General features: G+C 44.2%; 1 protein-coding gene across 1 annotated transcript in view; it reads right to left on the bottom strand.

The window, feature by feature from the left end:
• Akap6 (A-kinase anchoring protein 6) overlaps positions 1 to 18,723 on the bottom strand; it is a 441,797-nt gene that overhangs the window by 221,221 nt on the left and 201,853 nt on the right. Inside the window, 1 exon segment of the mRNA XM_052738516.1 lies at positions 7,205 to 7,327. Within this exon segment, the coding sequence (XP_052594476.1) occupies positions 7,205 to 7,327 (123 nt within the window).

Below are 18,723 nucleotides of genomic sequence, written 5' to 3'. Positions count from 1 at the left end.
TGTGAAGTTCACCTTGCTCAGGCCATAGCTGGCCATCATCGCGGCGGAGAAAGGGAGGCAGGAGAGGTGGGCGTCAGGAGAAAACAAGCTCTGTGATCTCTTAACTTCAAGCAATAAAAAAATGGAGCAGAGATAGACGCAGGAGGGCAAACAAAAGACAGCCATATTCAGAGAAAACTGTTAAGTGGTACGCTGGTTTTTGTTGTGATAGAAATAAAATCCATTTGATCAGAAATAAAATATAAAGATCTAGGTAGTGATGGCAAATGTGTGCATATAGTTTTTGCTGATCATTCTTTTAACCAGACACATCGCTAGTTAAATCCAATGCGTGTTTATGAAGAGTAGGGTAAGGACACAATAAGAACAAATGGATTTTGGTGCTCCTCTGCCACCTTGTGGCTGCCAACTCAAATTGCAGGTGCTAATGCGAAAATGAACAAAAGAGGTCAGAGTGTGTGCTTTGAAAGTCCACCTACAAACAGGGACTAGGCAGTCCCCCACACAAACATGGATCTGCCTCTGTTTTTATTACTTACAGAGAAATCTGTTTCTACAGTATGAGAGGTTTTTGATTACATGGGGTTCCCTGAGTTACTGCTGCGGGCCATCTGGAAAAGGACAAGGAGATTCTCCGCTATCCTCAGCCTGAATATTCGTGGAGCATCATTTGAAAGAGAAAGCAGAAAGAGGGAGGCAGCCTGAAGGCCATCATGACAAGATTTAATTCAGTAAACTGAGGCACATCCTCCACATGACAAAATCTTAAGGAGCTGTGAAAATGCACCCCAGATTTCCATATACTGATGGAAACATGTCTGAGGAAGCGGGTTGTTGAATACACATCACGTACTTGAAAAGGTACTTATTTTACATTAAAGGGCTCCAAAGCACAGAGAACAGACTGCTTGCCCTGGTTAGTCAGGAGGGTGGAGGTTTTTCTTTCCATTATACGCTGCTTCATATTGTTGGACTTTTCCACTGAGTGTAATATTCCTCTTTAAATAGACATTGAGGGGAAGACAAAGGCTGCGCCATCTTTCCTCAGTCGACCACACACTGTATGTGCTCAGGGAGCTGATGGTGTCACGTGACCTCGGTTCACACACACCTAGCACTGCCTGGAGGCCGAGGTCACACCACACCCACGCTCAGCATCTTACATGCCTTCCCTGCATCCAAGTCTTGCCAACACTATGTTGGGTGAAGGGTAGAGTGCCATAGGCTAGACCAGGGCAGACAAACAGATGTTGGCTGAAATTTCTGACTGACCGTGAGTGAGCCTCAAAAGCAGCTGCAGGCATGAGTCTCTGATTCGCCCCTTCAGTCTATTCCTGTTCTCCATTCCTACCTTCCCTCACCCACTCTTCTCACCACTCAAGTGTTCTTCATCTCCGCACTCACCTGCAAACACTCTGATCTTAAGCTCCTCCCTTCTTATCTAAGATAGAGTGCCCACATGCTGCTCTTTCTGGGACAGGAACCCCGGTGTGATTCCGCCAGGAGAAAGGACCCAGCACTGGCTTCCCAGGTCTGCCTAAGAACTGGCACCGATTGTTGAAATGTCTCTGTCCCTTTGGAAGAGGCTTCTTGAGGGTTTCCTTTAAAAATAGTTTCCATTCACAACACAGACAAGGGATTGACTCCTTTAATGTGTAAAAGGCTCGCATAAACCAAGAAGTTAAGTGACAGTGACCCAGCAGAAGAACGGGCTATGATAACGAGCAAATGGGAAATGCAATTGACTCCCCCAAACATGAAAAGGAAGTCAACGCCACCTAAAATGCCAGAAGCATAACAGGCATCCCCTGCTAATGACCACAGGGACAAAGCTAAGCAGTGTGCCCACAAGCTTCAACAGCAGGACTGCAGTGGGTGTGCTCAGGCACGGACCACACACGGCATCGTCGCCACCAAAGGCACTTTAGTAGTAGATGAAAAATTTGACGGTGCATAGCCTTTTAGCCAGAAATTGCACACATAAGGACATACTCATACTAAACAAGATGATTAATTTCCAAGCACTTGCACAGAAGCATCGTTTGAGATAGAAAAAGACTGCACATAACCTAAATGTCTAGCATAAAGGATTGGTTAAAATAAACATGCATGCTCATCAAGGAAACACGGTAAAGCCACACACAGGGATAAGGTTGTACTGGAGCTGCTGCTTTGACCTGATGCTAATATAAAGTGGGGACAAAGCAAAGCCCGTGTGTGTAGCTGTTTTTAAATACTTGGAATAACTCCGAAATGTTAGAAAGCAGGAGAGGAGAGCTAGTATCTGGGAGAACATGAGAGAGGGATTCTCCATAGACTTGAACCAGTCCACTGTCATTCACTTTATGAAGTTTCTGTCTTATTTACACACAGCCGGTCAAAAACCACATTTTTGAAATATGATAGCTGCTCGTCTGGGCTAGAACATCAAATTCTACACTCAAGCCCATTTTTCCATTACAGTCACTCAGTTGACCTCATTCAGCTCATCGATGCCAGACGGGCCGCACCCCCATGGGATTTGTGTTTGTTTCCTCTCACTCTCCTGTTCTGAAACACAGGCAATCCTTCAGTGCCCCCAGAGAAAAGTTTGGCAATTTAAAATGTCATTTAGTCTCCCTTCCTGCCCAGCACCCACCTGCAAGGCTCAAGCTGGGCCTCAGCCACACCGGCTGGGCTAGCCTTCCCTCCCTCACCCTCGCTGTGAAACCCCCACCCATGCTCTCTGCTCTGGTTTTAGCCAGCAGAATGATAGATGCCCTTTGAGGGCTGCATCCAATTATCTCTAGGAAAACAATAAACCTTTTCACGGAACTCCTTCATTTATCCTATAAAAATCTCCTGGCCAGGACTATATCATATAACCTATGGTTGCCTCCGTTCAATTGAAAGCCCCCAACAGAAGCCAACTTCATTCACCATACACTAGTGCCTAAGGAACCGCCTGACACTCCTGGGTGCCTGATAGGTATGAACTTGAATATCGGATCCATAGTCATCATTTTGTTACACTGCTCCCATACATCAAATTGAACTAAGAATATTGCTTCTTAAGACAAGCCATCTGCTATTCCAGTCCTCCGGGGCAGGAGGTTGCAAGCTGGTGGCCAGCCTGAGCTACACAGCGAGTTCCCTGACACCCTGGGCTACACAGTAAGACGGATCTTATAACAAGTTGAAAACTCCCGGATAGACCCTATTCCTCATACTGGGTCGCCTGGCTCAGCCTTAATACAAGGAGAGGTGCTCAGTCTGACTGCAACTTGATGTGCCATGCTTTGTTGATACCCATGGGAGGCCTGCCCCTTCCTAAACAGAAACAGAGGAGGAGTAGATTGGGGGAGGAGGGGAGGGGGAGAAATGGGAGGAGAGGAGGGAGGGGAAAATGTGGTCCAGATGTAAAATAAATAAATATTTTTAAAAACCTCCCGGATAATGTGAACTTAGTTTGTTTTCCTGGTGTTGATGCTTATGATATGGTCCTCATTTGGTGAATTAGGTTTGCATGACAAGGACTCTGGGGATGAGAGCTGTCATTCCCGAAGCACATGGAATACAGTGGCTCTGGCCAGCGTTGCCTGTCTGCTGCCTCGCTCCTGCGCACTGTGCTCTGAAGACACTATACATTTCCTTAAAGGAACCCCATCCAAGCACTTGCAATGGCTGGTTACCAAGCACACACTGTCAGAGCACATGCCCTGGTGTGTGACGGCTATTCACAATGTCCCCCTTTATTGTGCTTCTACCCACATAGACAGACTTTGAAAGACTGTGGAGGAAACGGCTCAAACGCTCATCAGTGACTCGGTGAGTCAAGTGTGGTCCATGCACAGGTGGAATATTATTTACCAACAAAACAGAACAATTGACAGACGCAAATGATGCTGTATCCAACAAGAGGCCGAATCATAGACTGGGTCCGTGCCCCCGCAGAGTACCCGCGGGTTGGTCTGATTCATGTGAAATTCGAGACAGTACGAACTAATTCCATAGTGACATAAAGGAAATCAGCAATTGCTTGGGAATGCAGAGGAGGCTGAGGAGGAGGGCTGGAAGAAGGAATTACAAAATGTCATGAGGAAGTGTGGGATGATGCATGTGCTCACCATCATGGTTTTGGTGGAGTGTGTATATCTTTCAGATTGTCAAAGCTCCTTCACTTTCATACTCTAAAATATGCAATCTGTCTCAGGCCAAACACTTCAATAAAGCTGTTTTTGAAGAGGTTAGGAAGGGAATGGAAGAGAGAGAAAAGGGAAGCTGCCCAATAATACATTTATACAATGTTACTTCTAAAATTGGTTTCAAAGAAGGAGAGTGGCCAATACTCATAACATACCACCCCCAAATGACATTTTCCTGAAAATGCCAGTTTCTAAAAAGATGGGAATTGTATTTTTGAAGAAGCAGCCAGGTTGCAAGCAGATGATTAATTATCATGGAAAATCGCTGATGTACCATGACAATTTCACACTGTTTCCTACAGCTAAAATAAAGTTCCCCTGTCTCTCTCAGAAAGGCATTGCAAAGTTTTAATTGATTTGTGTTGGTAAGGAAAAAGAAACCCTTGGCTACCATCATGGAAAACAATTGAATTAAGTATCAAGATATAAATGTACAACTATTATTTTGGTATTTGTTTTTCTTTACAGTAAATGTTGCAAGATGCCAGCTATTCCAATGTATTACACCAGAGAAGAGCATCACTCCTGGGTCTCCCACTCATGCAGACTAAAGATTGAACCATAGAATCTAGAAAAATGGCTTAACAAGTGTGTCTGGCAACCTCTAATACTGAGTAACATTGCAAAACCATTTGCTTACTCACTGGGAGACAGCAATGGTTTGTGTAGGCTGAGCTAAATATGAATCTCGAGGCTCACTTGTATAGTTTTTATAGAAAGGTAGATTTTTGCCTCCTTTTGAGACTAAGAAGAATATTGATTTGGCATAATGATAATGTACTAAACACAGACAACAACTAGGATAGGAGGACAATGTGGACAGAGAGAAGCCGAGTCTTGTCCTAGGTTAAGTGACCAGGTAAACAGTCCAGTGACTCTCAGAGACTTCTGTTGCATGCACAGAAGGCTAATGTGGCTATCGCATGCGTTATTCATAGCATCAGAAGTAACATCTGGGACCGTGACTTCACAGGGAAGTGGCCTGCAAACCATAGTTCCTCACCATTTAAAAGCAGAGATAACCAAACTATTCCTATATCACTTCTATTCCAGCTGGAAGAGTCAGAGAGAGAAAAAAAAAAACATCCCCCCCCCCATAAAATATCCTCTGACGAAACAGACTACTCTCCAAGAGAGATATCTCAAGAAGGACCCTTTGGTGGTCTACAGCAAATGGGAATAGACCCCCATGTTTGGGATGAGAACATTGTCTTGAGGCAGGTATGGATCCCTGAGCTTCATTATGTCACTTCTGAAAAGGTCTGCAATTGTTAAGGCTGCATAGAGTAAGGAAGTAGACATAGGCGACCATTTAAATCGGATGATCGGATTAAAAATTTACTTCTTCCGTAGACTTAGCGACACTCGAAGTTAACACTAGATATATGAAGTTAGCGGCACCTACATCAGACAGAGCGGTACACATTATTCCCTCATGAAGCTGTGGGCTAGAATAAGGTGAGGTCAGCCCGAGGATGTCAAGCAGGAATTTCTGTAACAGAACTGAGACAGGAATATGCGTCGGGGACAAAGGGGCGCATCACTCAGGGAGGAAAGGGTCCTCAGCCCGCAGGTGCTGTGCTTGGCTTTCGATAAGTCACCCACAGTTAAGGCACCCTTATGCCCTTGTGCCCTCTGGAACCTCAGCAGCTGAATGTGTGTTTTCCATAAAATATTAAATCAAGAAAATTAAGACAGCACACTTGATGTGAAATAAAGTTCATATAGTCCTGTTTAAACACAGATTAGAATTTCTGTCAGAACAATGCCAGTGAAAAGTTGACATTCTAATTAATATAATTTACATCATAAAGCACTGAATATCTTTATCTTGCTATTATGAAATGCCCTCTAAAAAAAAAATGGAAACCGTATTCCACAGAGAATTGAATGCTAAGGGCAGTATTTCAAAACCCACGTACAAGAGAGTCACTGAGGGCCACTGGCATTGTGGCACCCCACCAGGCCATCCCTTGATCATCCACAAGCCTACCCGCACACAGCAACTGGCTTCTGTGACCGTTTTACTGCCGTTACATAAACCGAGCTGCAAACACAACACTAAGTCAACTAAAATTCTTCCTTTCCTGTCCCTCTTTTGTCCTTTTCTGGCCTCTCCTATGCATGGGAACCTACATGGCACTCTCTTAATCCAAATTCTAAGCGTGTCAAAGGGGCAGAAATCAGCCCCACAGTTGGGTACCCAAGGATCCTTGTTCATTGCCTTTGTCAATTTTCGTCTATCAGTGAAAGGAATAAAGATGAGCTCCTTAAAGCTCGAGTTTTCGTTTCCTGTGACAACGTGCGTTTTCGTCATGCTTTATCACACTCCGCTACGTGGTTCCCACCCCTTCATAATTGATATCGGCCATTTGAAGCATTCGGTACAAACCTCCTGAGGTTCATCAACTGTACCCTGGTCTATAACTCCTGCTTTGAACAGACGCAAAGCATAGTCATCCAAATGTTTTCCATGACTACTCCCTGGTTTTCCCTAAGCACGGGGCCTGGGATAATGACAGTTGTATTAATTATCTGCTGAAAAATCCACGTAGCAGCAGAAATGATGGAGATCATCATTTTAAATATTTTATTAAAATAGCCAAGTGTAGAACAGATTAAATAGACCTTCTTGATAATGAGAGGCTCATTAATTTTACAAGAATTCTAGAACGCTTCAGAACGGTCATCAAATTTTTCTCTTGTATTCATTTATTTCTTTCAAGAAGAGAGAAATCTTCAATCATCACAGGTCTAATAAGATTTTCTGAGGTATTTTAAAATAGTGGCCTTTCTGGAAAAAGCTTTGAAGCATCAGTTTGAAATATGGAGGCCTTAGGTGTCATATTACTGCTTGAAACGCCTGCACGTGTTCAGCTTGTGGGTTAACCCCACTGAAGCCTGGTTTCTTTAGCATCTAAAGACTTTTGATTGACCTAAGTTGCTTTTGGACCTAAACAAGTCAGCATCACGCTGAAATCCTTGACAGAAACGGCAACACACGACTCGATCCTGCCTACCAAGTGGGTCTCCAGGTAGAGCCGAAGGCTGTCCGTGTCCGCCTTGGGAGGAGTCCAGTTCTCGGTGGTCTCCATGGCTTCGTTCAGCCACTGAATGAATTCATCCAGCTTGTTCACAAACCCCTGTGAGAGAAGAGAAACAGGAAGAACACAAAGGGAAATTAGTTGATTATTTCTAACGTCAATCTTAAAAATTCCAGACTTTGCCCCAAATTACGGTAACTCCTCGTACTGCTCTTTTTTCGGCGATGACATCTCCACCGCTCCTGGCCCGAAATCCTTCCAAACAGGAAACAAACTCTCCTCCTGGTTTTTATCTAGGAACGCTTTCCTAGAGAATACGATTAGACCATGGGGTGCATTGTGAAAAGGACCTCCAAATATCTCTAGGGTATGACAAGCATCTCCCTGCCCACCTCCAAATCTCCCACCGGCTCGGGGTGGCATTTGTGCAAAGAGGGCCTTGTCCATTCGGAGTGCAGGGAACTGAGCTCCTAGAGCTGGACTAGGAAGGGTATTTTAAATTTAAACAGTGTCTAAAGATACCCGGATGAGTCCCATCCACTGCTCAAGTGTCTGTGCCTGAGCCCGGGGACTCGGGAGGAGAGAAGGACAGAACAGGGGCGCCACAGAACAGACACCTGACTGGCTGAGAACGTCTGGACTGAAAGAAATATCCTTGCCCGGGAAGCACAAATCACAATAATCTTGCGATTTTTCAAATAGTGGTTATAAAATTTTATTGACCATTTAAAAGAACACATCTGTAGAGACAGAAAATATTTTTGAAAAAGTGAAAATCCGGCTATAAAGGGAGCCTGGCGCCGGCTTTCCATGCCCAGGGCAACAGCGCCACCTGGAGGTCACATGGAGCAAGGGCAGGTTTCCATTACGCTGTTTCCCTATTTCTCTAAGTCTGTCCTTTTTTTTTTTTTCCTTTTCTTTTTTCTTTTAACCTTTGACTAATCTTGGTCGATATTTTAATGCCTTACTGAAGCTAGCCTAAGACCAAGGTAATACTAATATGTAGAAATTCATTTTCTTTGTCATGCTTCTCAGAAGATGAGTTTTATTATTTGGTATATCCTAGATAATTCTTTAGGATTCATAACCCTTAATTTGAGCAGTTTGCCCCTAGTGGAGTGTTAGAAAAAGGAAAATGGGATAGGAGCTTAGAAAAGAGAAAAGCAGATAGATAAAGCCCAGAGACGCATTCCTGTTGAGAAGGGGAGAGGTCAGAAATGTCGCAGAGGCCCACAGACTCTCGCTCGAGAGTGCTGCGCCCATGTGTTTCCATGCTCATAATCGCTACCCCAGGCTTCCCGATCAGGCTCTCAATCCTTTACAAACTCGCACCTGACATGTTTACCACAGATGTGCACGTTACTCCTGTGAGCATGGCAGAGTCCGATGGAACTCAAGCCATCAAACGGTGCTCCTACAGTGGAATTTTTTGTGGAAAAAACGGAGACCTTTTGGCGAACACATAAACAAGCTTTATCTATCACCTACAGGAGAGTGTAAATGACCAACAACAGAGATGGAAATCATAGTTTTAGTATGCGAATCAACTCCCACTTACTGTTAAGTTTGACTTGAGTTGTTGTATGTAAATTGGTTTGTGGATAAAGTCAGGAAGCAAAGGATTTGGAAACAACTAGTTGAATCCAAAAGACAAATAGTTAAGTATGCTATTTTAAATATAATCAATACTAGATGATGAATCGTGTTGCCCAAACAACAGACAATGAAAGCATGTGAGAAGGGCCAGGCCCCTCACAGAGGCTGGTCATAGTCCGAGAGCTTTAAACCACGTGTGTCAGATTTCCTCACAGAGCCACCATGCATGGCGAGCTGAGATTTCCTCACAGAGCCACCGTGCACGGCGAGCTGAGATTTCCTCACAGAGCCATCGTGTGTGTGTGGCAAGCTGAATTTCTGAATGTAGGTTAGCAATGCAGGTCCCTGGGAAGTCTTCCTGGGTGGTACCTCTGTGTAACCCAGCTAGTCAGCAAAACAGGGCTGATATCAAAGAAACGGGGTCTTTTCTCTGAAAATGTCTTCTGGATTGCAACCCATCCTCACCAGTCTTCATCTGCCACACATTCTCCTACCTCTCTCTTGGCAATGCCAAGTTTCCTCCATCGAAACAAAAATGTGACAAGTCTCAGTCAGTGTTTTTATTCACAACAAAAACTAGGTTGTACTTTCTCCTAGGGAAATCAGAGCTTTCTGAGGCTTTTGTGTGTGGCTTTAAGGATATGGATGTAGACGGCATAACGGAAATCTAGCTTCACTAGAGTCCATTCAGTTCTTGAGGGTTTATCTCCTGGCTTTCCCACTGTTCCAGAACCTCTGTGTACTATCGGGGCGGGGGGGGGGGCTATGCACAAGGGTACTGTGTGCAATCCCCATCACAGAACATGCCCTTTCTTAGAAAGACCAAGAAGGGGCCAGGCAGTGGTGGAACACACCTTTAATCCCAGCACTCGGGAGGCAAAGGCAGGTGGATCTCTGTGAGTTTGAGGCCAGCCTGGGCTACAGAGAGAGTTCCAGGAAAGGCACAAAACTACACAGAGAAACCTTGTCTCGAAAAAAAACAAAAAACAGAAAGAAAGAAAGAAAGAAAGAAAGAAAGAAAGAGAGAGAGAGAGAGAGAGAGAGAGAGAGAGAGAGAGAGAGAGAGAAAGAAAGAAAGAAAGAAAGAAAGAAAGAAAGAAAGAAAGAAAGAAAGAAAGAAAGAAAGAAAGAAAAGAAAGAAAGAAAGACCAAGAAGGTACCACTCACAGATGCATTCACACTTAGACGCATGCACAGCCAATGCTCGCTTTCAGAGGATCTGCTGACATCTTTGTGGTGTGGATAAAAGAAAATGGAGACCAACATGAACCGCGACATACTGAAATGGGGTAAATCTAGAAAATACATCTGTTTTGAAGTACGGCTCAAATTATAGTACAACAAAGACTGATCCTTCACTTCAGTATTACTAATATCCTACGATGTACAAGCACACTGTGAGACATCAATGGAAACCAGAAGATGAGGAGCATTGTTGGGAAAATGCCAGCAGACAGCTGGGTGTGGTGGCGCTTGTTTTTAATCCCAGCACTTGGGAGGCAGAGGCAGGTGGATCTCTGAGTTTGAGGCCAGCCTGGTCTACAGAGAGAATTCCAGGTCAGCCAGGGCTACACAGAGAAATCCTGTCTTGAAAAAAAAAAAGTGCCAGCAGAATAGAAAGCATGTCTAAACTCTGATAGGATTTTATAAGAAAAGAGACGTTTGTTATAAATAGTGAGGAACTTACTCGGTTATACACAGAACTCTTGTATGAACCCAAACCTGTTCCTTCCTGTGTTTAGTACAGCCATACAGCCATACGTGGCTGTGTTCTCTAGTGTTCTGAGAGCAGACTGATCTGGGGAGTCAAAGCTAGCTGTAGAAGTCAGGTGTCCTCCTGCCCAGCCAGCACCGGCCTGTACTGTGTGGAGAGCACACCGTGCTGACATCTGGCTCACCGTCACAGCTGAACCACTGGAGTCCTCCAGGTTCAAAGTTCAACCAGTGCCTCAGTCATTCCTGGCCCCGTTTTCCTTATTGGCCCTTGGTGTCCCTTCTGCCTAGCATCTAGATACACACGGAGAGTGACCAGAGCCTCGGGCACTGGTGACCCAGCCCTTCCTGTCTCAGGGGCTGCCGTCCACACCGGCCCCTTCCCACACTCGCATCTGATACAATCTGAGAAATCTCAAAGGGGCCAACACAGGATTCAGAACCCAGAAGAAAACTTGGCAGCTGAGCCTGGAAGGGAAGAGCCCTGTGCTCAGCCCTGTTATCATTGGTTGGCAGGACACCTCCACGCCAGATCATATATATTTTCAAAGTTCTGTCCTGAGGTGTTCTTTCATTTGCTTTGCTTTGTTTATGGTAAACTTACTTTTAAATTTTCTAAAGCTCTATTTCTTTAATGACTAAGAAATAAAATGAGATCTCACACTTACCAGTAATAATAATAATAATAATAATAATAATAATAATAATAATAATGTTTGCTAGAGTCGGCAATGACAGACATTTACAGGCTACAAATTCTCCTTATTTCTTGTATTTCCTTCCTCTCCTCCTATAGATAACTTCTTCTCACTAACATAAACTGTCAGGCTGACTACTTCTCCCACCGGCAAAGGTACCTGAGTACCCACAGTGAAGAGGCCGGCCTTCCAAGCACCGGATAAGAGGCCAGGATGTGGGAGAGAAGACACAGCCCTGACTTAGGGAATCATAGGTTAAGGGTTGTTTTTTTTTTTTTAAGTTTCTATTACTTTTAAATCAAAATTGAAAGCCATTTCTCCAAAGGGCAGGGAAATCTTGCAGCAGGAAGTCCAGTTCTGGGAGAAGGTGGTGACTAAGGTCACTTTATCAATGAGGAAAATATGTCAGATGATGAGTAATTTGTCCAGAGCCAGAGGCAGGATTTGAACCCACATCTTACTCCGAAGTCTGTTCCTTCCAGGGTACCACACTGCCCAAAGGAGGGGGGCCTCCAGAGGCACGTGGTAACCAGCTGACGAGTACCCCCTCAACTCCACAGCACACACACTGAGGTAAGCTCCATGGCTCCTCAGTCCTCTCTCCACAGTCACACTTTTTCTGTCCCCTCTTTGAAAGGAGCTCAACAAGGAGGGTCACTACAGATTCCATTCCTAACACACTGAGGGGAACGTTAAAGGAAGCTAAATGCCTGAGCAAGACTATTCCATCTGTGCCTTACTACAGATGAATGACTCGGTTTACCCCCTGAGGGAGTGGTTATCAGATGACAGTTAGTCACTTCCTGAAGGGCCAGTTTCCCTGTGGCTTGTCATTGGATGGGTACTACACGCACCTGAATTCTATCTCCTGGCAGAGAACTCAGACCCAGGCTAGACCAAATCGGCTGCCTTCGGACAGGGCCACATTGAAGAGCCTCGGAAGTGTCAACTTCTTAACTGTATGGAGAAAAATGGCAACTTCTGTTGGTGAGCATTTTAAATCATTAAAACCTAATTGTCATTCTCTCAGTATTCCACTATGGTGATATTTTATTTGTACTGAAATGTGATTTTATTTGTATGTTAATAAATAAAGTTGCCCGGGAGTCAGAGCTATTAGCAAGCCATAGCGAAAGCCCGGGCGGTGGTGGTGCACGTCTTTAATCCCAGCACTTGATAGGCAGAGCTAGGTAGATCTCTGTGTGTTCAAGGATACAGCCAGCATGGAGACACACGCCTTTAATCTCAATACCAACCAAAGAAGACCTGGAGGTCTGTACAGAAAGGCAGTGACAAGGCAGTCATGTGGTTGGGTTTACAACCAACGAGAAGGCAGAACAGAAAGTCTATATAAAGACAGACACACAGGAAGTAGCTCTCTTTCGGAGACGTAGGACCACCGCAAGAGGAAGGGTAAGGTTTTCAGCTCTTAGCTCTGACCTCTCGGCTTTCTTCTTTGCATTGGTTCTGTGTTTCTTATTGAATAAGATGGTTACTTCTACATTCCACAGTTAAGGGCTCAGTGAATTCATCCAGATAATTCTAGCTGAAATAATAAGCAGGCCTCACTACGATCTGGGACCTGTCGTAAGCATCTTATATAAAATAAACCACTTAGGACCCAGAAGGACTACATGAGGTAGTGACTGCTGTCATTCTCAAGATGCAGATGAGACAAGTAAGGGCAGAAGGTAAGGACAACTGTCCACTGCACTGGAGCCAGAAGGGGATGGACTCGGTACCCAGCTACAGAGTCCCACTGGTGCCATATAATAGCATGGAAGATGGGCTGATTTACTGGTAGCCTTTCTTCTCAGAAACTGGAAGTTGGAAATAAATAAAGATTATGTAGGGGAAACAGAGATGGTATATTAAAAGAGATAGTATATTAAAAGAGAGAGAGAGTCAGAGAGGGGGTGGAGAGAGACAGAGAGAGAGACAGAGAGAGAGAGAGAGAGAGAGAGAGAGAGAGAGAGAGAGAGAGAGAGAGAGAGACACCCATCATGAGCCAATGTGGACATTAAGTGGTGGAGCCAGATGGAACTGAATTTGGTTCCAGGAGTTACTGCATGAGTTACTTCCTGCCTTTGAATGCCAGTCCCATCACCTGCAAAATACAGGTGAAAATATTCATTTTTGAGATGACATGATAATTATCAGAGAAAGTGCATTAAAGGGGCTGCGCATCCCTCAATGGGACATCTATCTCAACCCGCACTGGCACTGCCAAGGCTCAGGCAATATCGCAGAAGAGGAGACTTGAAAGAATGAGCAGGGTGATGGGGGGTAGGTATTATGAGATACAAACTTTTGGACTGCACATGTCACACTTAGGAACTCACAGTCGCTATGATGATAGAAAAGTCCCTGGAACATAATGGCCAGCCAACTAAGACAAGCGGTAAGCTCCGAGCTTAGTGAGAGAAGCTGTCTCAAAGAGTGAAATGGGAGTACTCAATGCAGACACCTGGTGCTGACCTCTGACCTCTACATGTACATGCACACCAATTTACCCATTTTTCTATGCAAACATATAGAACAGGGCGGCCAATCAGCAGAGGGCACAACTCAGTGAGTACTTGATTACAGACGAGCCAAGAGACAGAAAGCACACAGGCAGTCTTCAAACCAAGACACCCCAATGTCAAGTGAGGGAAATGAGGTTCAAAAAGTTACACACTGGACCGTAGTGCACATTCAGTGGATAGCTGTGCCAGGAGGACCACATCCTCAAGCATCACAGCATAACTGCTCATTTAAAGTTTTCACAGGCATCCTTCGGACAAGAGTCCTGGAGTCCAAAGTAAAAAGACAGACGAGTCCTTCGAGACTAATAGAGTTTCCAATACAGCTGGTTAAACTCATGGCCAGCTGAATTAAATATTAAATTACCCTTTTTGTTAAACTCCACAAATATGTACATATGTGGATGAAGTCATTTTTAAACACTTTGTTTATTAAGAATTCACAGTGAATCAGAAACTGTACCAGGTTCTAGGATTCGCAGACCAGGGATCCACACTCTGAAACAACTCAGAGTGCAGGGTATTGGGATGCTAACTTGTGTGATCAGGTAGGTCAAACCTTTGATCTAAAAATTCCTTTCGACTTATAAATGACTGGAACACTGGGTGAACACAGAAAATACAATGTTAAGTGTCCTAAGTTTGCTTTCTATCGCTGTGATAAAAACACTGACCAGAACTAACTGGGGTAGAGACAGCTCATTTGGCTGACAGATTACAGTCTATCCCTGGGGGAAGCCAAGGCAGGAACTAAAGGAGAGACAAGGAACGCTGTTTCCTAGCTCACTTCCTCTGGCTCGCCAAGCTATTTCTTGGTAGCTTACCTGCTTAGGGATAGATCTGCCCACAGTGGACTGGGTCTTCCTTCATCAATTAACATTTAATAAAATGCCCCCGCAGATATGGCCATACAACAATTTAATGACAGTTCCTCAACTGAGGGTCCCTCTTCCTGGATGACCCTAGTACGAGACAACTTGACAAAAACTAGCCAGCCCAATGAACATGGGCAGAATACACCAGCTTATAGAGAATGCCAGAGGGTAGAGTGGACCAGACCATTTGCTAACAGCAGAGGATAAAGATGCTAGAGTCCGAGATAACCGCCAACTTTCTAATTTGGTTGGAGGTACCATTCCTTGAAAGAAGGAAGAGGAAGTTCAGAAGGGGGTCGTAGGAAGATTGGGGACATGCGAAGTTCACAAGAAGATCGGAAACATGTTAGTGATCCTGACTTTCCTTTCTGGACTTACTCACTAATGAGGTCTAGCAAGGAAGATAGTTTGTGAGTTTGGAACTCTGCAGGAAGATTTAGTCCGTGACAGCGACATGCAAGTGGTGCTGGAGACCATGGCATAGATGAGATGACCCAGGAGCCGACTGTAAACAGCAGACCCACTGTGTGCTCTGCATTGTAATGCCTAAAGGTGCCGCACACTCGAGTTTCTTCACACCAGCTCCTTGGGCTTTGTCTCGGGGGTTCTGGTTGTACCTGAACCTTGATGGTGAAACTTCTCTTCATAAACCAAACTCACAGAAGAGAGATCTTTTGAAAGTCCCTCAAGGTCTTAAAAACAAAGACCCGGCAGCTATGCGCCACCACACGTAGGTTAGTGAGATCTTAGGCAAAGGGGAGGACTCGAGATGCCGCGGAAGCAGGAGACAGGATGCTCTAACAGGAAGCACTCCAGGACTGGGAGAGACAGGCCCTGGCTGTGAAATGAGGGTACCAAACTGAGTAGCGCTCATTCCTCCTGACTTCACACTGTAGTCTGGATGGCTCCCCCTCCTTCTTACTTATAGTTTGACTTGAAGGGGAACCGATCTTTGGTGTCTTCCACACATTCTCTCAAGGTTTTGCAGTCTACTTCCTGTATCTGTCCTTCAAGATCTACCTTAAATGTTCCTCTCCCAAAAATCATCCCAGTTAATTGCTATTTTTCCAGGATCTTTTCTTTGTCTTCCCATCTTGATCTATTGGGAGTTTGACGGACAACTCTAAACCTATTGCAGGCCTTTCCCCTTTCTGTACATAATATAGTATAATCACCCTCCTTCTGGTTACATTTACTGTGGGAATTATTTATAAGTATGTAATTATAAATATGTTATAAATATTCATATTTACAAATAAATAAGTACATATTATTTATAAGGTTGCTGTGTGGCAATATTATAAACTAGAATGCTGTTTATATTTGTCTGAACACATAGTCATTGCATAAATTTCTCTACATAAACTTCCTAAGATGACAGAGAAGTGCATTAGCTAAAATTATTGGACCAATTAGGAGAAACTCAGCTCTAATACAATATAAACATCATCTGTCATGGCAGGAAGCCCAGAGTCTCACAAAGAAGAGGTACAGGAAACTGGGGTAATCACTAAGGGTCCCAAGATATGGGAGGGATAGGCTTGGACAATGTGGGTGGGGACCGTGGAGAAAGCTGACTTCAAAGTGACCTTGGGAACTCACAGATGGAGGAGGAAGCGAGCCACGAGGGTGGCGAGTAATACTTGGGGCTCTGTAGACACTTAAGCACATTTGGTTGTCCCAACCGTACACCATGTACCTATTTCATTTTGGTGGTGCTCTTCTGAGACAGTGTCTTGATAGGTACAGGATGGCTTTGACCTCCCTGTGTTGTCCAGGATGGCCTTAAACTCATGATCCTCTTGCCTCACTCTATCGTATGCTGGGATCAGTAATTCTATTTTATGAGGGATACAACTGAGGCACCAAACGGTCAAAATAATACTTACCCAAAATAATACGATACTAAGTTTAACACCAGAGGGTGAGACGGGGCTTGGTGTAGACATATGGCTGCAAAGCCCGCCTTCTCAGCCATCGTGGTTTGCAACCATGCAGCACCAGGGAAGCCTTTCACTCACTGTAACATGTTGCTCAGAAATGTGTTCCTACCGAGGGTGACTTTCCCTTTGCGATGTCTACCATGCTTCTGAACATTCTTCTTTTTTATATCTTAGCAGGACTCTTACTAGGAGTTCCTTATCGTCTGATTTCCCAGGTAGAATGTGTCAGCAGTATGAGTTTACGAATCCTATACCTCGTTAATCAGACCTTGGTCAGCAGTGTCTTAAACGCAATGCACCAAACGATAGAACACTTGGGATGGGCTGAGGCCAGGACAAAAAAAGTAGCATTCCCGAAGCTTTAAATTGTACATGTAAATTCAAATCCAAATATTTATTTTGAAAATAGAAATACAAATCTTCTCTATGCTACATACAGAAAATAAGGAAATCATAGCAAAAATGTTTCATCGGCTATGGCATCTTTAATTTGGGGGTCAGAAAGGAAGAAAAGGTAAAAGTAGTAAGTTGTAATATACCTCTCTCTCTCTCTCTCTCTCTCTCTCTCTCTCTCTCTCTCTCTCTCTCTCTCACACACACACACACACACACACACACACACACACACACACACAACATGATTTTCTTAACACATTCAAGAAAGAATAAAATGCAATTACTTCCTTCACTCCTAGCTAAAGCATGGAGGTCAGTGCTTCACATGGGAACCAGATCGAGCCACCAGCTTCCTGGGATGCAAGCCAACATCCTCATTCTTCAGCCTGAAGACTTGAAAGCACCCAGTTCTGACTTACGGAAGTGTCTTTCCTTGATAAAGCTTTTATTCATGGTGAACATTCTGGCCAGTCTGCTTTGGATAGCAGGACCCTCGGGCTCAGACACGGGCTGACATCATGAGCAAGCTTGACATAGAACCTACACTTGAATGAGTTTTCCCTACTTTGTATGAACAGAGGGCAAACAACAGTCCTGACAGACGTGACAGAGGTGAGTCTGACAAGATAAATGTTTCCAATGTTGTGCATCTACCTGACCTTTTTGGACATAAACTCCTATTAACCCATGTCTAATTCTTCCTGGGCCGCTCTCTTCCTTACTGTCACCATTGGTCTCTCTCTGGGCATCTTATGAACTGTAGCCAGGCCCGATCCCTCCCAGATGTCTGTTTCAGGACCCGATTCCTTCAAGACGTCTGTTCCTCGCCATGTTGTAGTGCTGAGAACGCATCGTGAGTAGTTTCACACTTCTGTGCTGGTTAATGTCACAGCCTCGCTTTCACATGCCATTAAGATTTTCCGAGAGACGTTCATCCAGAGTCCCATGTGACAGAGTTAGCCATGTTGAAGTGACATGTCCCAGGGAATGATTTACACAGAACCAGCGGCTTCTCTTGCTGTTTTTCACAGCCAGCCAAACATAAAACTCCAGACCTAAGAAGTACCCACAGGCCAGTCAATGAAACTTGTTTGTTGTTTATTTTTCAAAACTCAGACCAGAGACCAAAGGTTCTTACTCTCGTTTTTTGTTTTTGTTTTTTTCCAATATAATTGAATGGCAATTCTCTAGGTTCATAATAAGGTAAGGTCAGCATTCCTGTAGCCTGTACTCTTTGGAATTTCATAAAATAATTAATACAATGGTGTGACAAAAATATATCCTAAAACTACACAGTTCATCCAAGCACAGTGGCTCTCACCAAATCTCAACACTCAGGAGGCTGCACCAGCAAGGCCACCACAAGTCTGAGATCAACTTGGAAGACAGAGTGAGTTCGAGGCCAACCTGGGCTGCAAAGTCAGGCTCTATCACAAGAAATGAAAACAAAAGTCACAAAGCTTTCACAGTCAACTTTGAGGGACTTAAGTGTTCATAATTAAGATGTGGGGCGATGAATTAAAACCAAACGCCCCCCCTTCAAGTCATTGGGTAGATCTGTAACTCTTCTCTCCTTCTTTATTAATTCATAAAAGGGGAAATATAATACACTTTATCAATGAAATGTGAGAAAGTATGGAAGGAATGACTGTTTAGCATCTTTCCTGAGGTGCCGCAAGTGAGCAATAAAGCCAGAGGTTTTGATCAGATCTGCAACTGTCTCCTTCAAAACATCACGGTAATGAAAAG

This window comes from Peromyscus californicus, unplaced genomic scaffold (genome assembly GCF_007827085.1).
Source record: "Peromyscus californicus insignis strain IS unplaced genomic scaffold, ASM782708v3 Scaffold_15__1_contigs__length_86483966, whole genome shotgun sequence".
Classification (NCBI taxonomy): domain Eukaryota; kingdom Metazoa; phylum Chordata; class Mammalia; order Rodentia; family Cricetidae; genus Peromyscus; species Peromyscus californicus.
Note: the sequence above shows the minus strand (reverse complement) of the source record. Positions and strands in the feature narration are given on the sequence as shown.